The 2,500-nt window shown below is 43.2% G+C and overlaps 1 protein-coding gene across 1 annotated transcript in view; it reads right to left on the reverse strand.

Moving 5' to 3' along the window:
- Positions 1–2,204, reverse strand: part of LOC306788913 (arf-GAP domain and FG repeat-containing protein 1-like) — a 2,794-nt gene extending 590 nt beyond the window's left edge. Inside the window, exons 1-4 of the mRNA XM_079284634.1 lie at positions 2,116–2,204; positions 1,746–1,904; positions 1,207–1,301; positions 1–1,021 (exon numbers count right to left, since the gene is read on the reverse strand). The exon at positions 1–1,021 is cut by the window's left edge and continues 590 nt beyond it. Coding sequence (XP_079140760.1) covers positions 965–1,021; positions 1,207–1,301; positions 1,746–1,904; positions 2,116–2,161 — 357 coding nt within the window. The 5' untranslated portion in view covers positions 2,162–2,204 and the 3' untranslated portion in view covers positions 1–964. The remainder of the gene's footprint in view (positions 1,022–1,206; positions 1,302–1,745; positions 1,905–2,115) is intronic.
- Between the last annotated feature and the right edge of the window lie 296 nt (positions 2,205–2,500).

The following is a 2,500-nucleotide window of genomic DNA, read 5'->3' on the forward strand; positions in this document are numbered from 1 at the left end:
ACACAACCCTGAAGCTTTCTTAAGTCTTTTGTCTTCACCATATTCCTAAAATGTAGCGTATATCTGAAAGCAGAAGAGAGGTCACTTAAAGAATATTTAACAATTTACCAATATTTATAGATTAGGAGGGGTAACAGGAGACAGAAATACTCTCTTCTCTTTCCACCATTTGTGCTCTGGTAGACATGTCTGTCCCTTTAGATAGTGGCCTAAAACAATCTGAAATCTATGCTGGCTACATATTCAAGGAGGTGACCCTGGTTTCAAATTTTTAAAAAGCCTGACGCTTTTTTCCACTATTTCACATATATTGGCAATAATAATAAAAGGATGTCTAACAGCCCCGGATCAATGCTGTATCCCATCCACCTGCTTGGGATATTACTCTAATTTAACCATACACGGTTTGGGTTACAGGCAACTTGTAAGTTAATAAAAGGACAGTTTTGCACTTTAGTTCCAGTAAAAGCACAATGATGCTAAAATAACAAAAATAAATCCCTTTTGAAAATGACATACCTGCATCGTCATAGTTGCTTCAAACCAGAGAGCGTGGATTTGATTACAACCAGAGAATAATCTCGTCTATGCCCTTACCTACGTAGATAGTTTGTAGTGGGTTTCCATAAGGTGTGTGTATACTCAGCCTTTGTTATACAGAACATGTACTTAATTGTGATTACAAATGATGATATGCACAGAGCTTACAGTCATAAACAAAAAAATAAAAAGCATATAATGTATTGTATATAGTCCAACCCGTTCCCCCCCCATAACAGTCCCTTCGTCTTTAATATAGTCCTTTGTGTTCCTTCATAGTGTTGTAAACTTTTTTTTATGAAAAAAATAAAATAAAAAATGTAAGTTCTTGAAAAAAGATGCACTGCCACTAATTGCATGACAGAAGGTATGCGTTGAATATGTGCTGCATGCTGCCCTCTGGTGGCAAAGACTGGGAGTTGTGCTACAGGAATGGGTTGGTTGAACCCGCTGAAGGGAATGACCCAACCGGGCCTCCAGCCTGAAAGGAGAGAGGTAATGAGAGTTAAGACACCAACAGAACTGAAACAATTATCTCTTCAAAATAAATGTTATAAATAGAGCTGTGAAATCAATCAGTACAGTTGTTTTTTTTAAACTGATAAAGATAAGCCCCACCCAGTACATCCATTATTTCCTTCTTTAACACAAGAAGTTCATGCTCACCATGAATGGGTTATTGGACAAGCCAGGGCCAACCATGGGCTGCCCAAAGGGCGTCATGGACGGCTTGTTCTGACCGTAGACTGGGAATGCAGGGCCTAGGGGTGACACAGAGAAAGGGATTTACAGGTTGAGTCTGCTCTCTCCAGCAGTTAAGCATTGTGTGATGATAACATTTCATTGCAACCGTTATATCAACAGGTCGTAAAGAGTCAAAGATACACAGAACTAAATTATGAGGGACTAAAACAGTAAAAAGAAAGCCAAGCATGTCAGATTGCATTCAGGTGTGAATCGAGCTTTATGTCGGGTTTGTTCACTGTGGTTCTGGTCCACAGCTTTGTACAGAGCAGAACCCTAAAGCTTTGTACCCTAAATGCAACCTTTTATCACTGTGCAGTAGCTGCCACTGATACGTCTTACTTTGAAATAACTCCCAATACAAATGGTCATCATGTAGATAAAGAGAACATAAAATGCTGCACGTGGCCTGACTCACTGACAAGTACTGCACAGGAGGAACAGGGTAAGAGGCCACTAACCATTGGACTGAGGGTGGTAGGCCCCAGGTTGAGAGTAAAGGATGGGAGCCTGGCCGGGGAATTGCTGCTGGAAGTTTCCGCTGAAACTGGTCGGGAGGCAGTAGGAAGACGCGTTCCCAAAGCCAGCGGGCATGCTCATAGAGCCAGTGCCAAACGAGGCTATGAGACACATGCAGTGTGTGTGTACACAAATGCACAAACACACAAACACACACACGACAGGAGTAAATTCTACATTTGTTGGCAAACCACAAAGCTACTTGGCAATGTAACTGGGTTGCATCAAAGCAACAGAAACGTTGAATTAAAAATGTGCCTTGTTGAATACACTCAGCTTTAAATGCACACACACACACACACACACACACACCTGCAGCTGGAGCTCTGCCATTGGCCTGGAAAGGGTTGATGGCCATCTCCGGAGCAACAGCTGCAGCAACAAAGGGATTTGTGGATGGGACGGCTGGATGAAATGCAGGAGGAATTTGCTAAATGAGCCCTGGTAGTCACTACCGGAGGGGAGGGGGGTCGGTGGGGCCACAGCACCAGCGTGCTGTGGCCCCCGATGCACCTGGACCTCCACAACGCCTCCCTGGACTCTGCATCTCTGCATCTGTACAATAAAAACATGTTACTTACCTGATGGACCTGATGGTTCTCCACGACCAACACCATACTATCAAGCTCACCGACAACCTGGTTGGGACCTGTATAAGCCTGTATATACAGGCCCATCCGTATAACATGTAAACTCC

This window comes from Melanostigma gelatinosum (assembly GCF_949748355.1).
Source record: "Melanostigma gelatinosum genome assembly, chromosome: 15".
Taxonomy (NCBI): Eukaryota; Metazoa; Chordata; class Actinopteri; order Perciformes; family Zoarcidae; genus Melanostigma; species Melanostigma gelatinosum.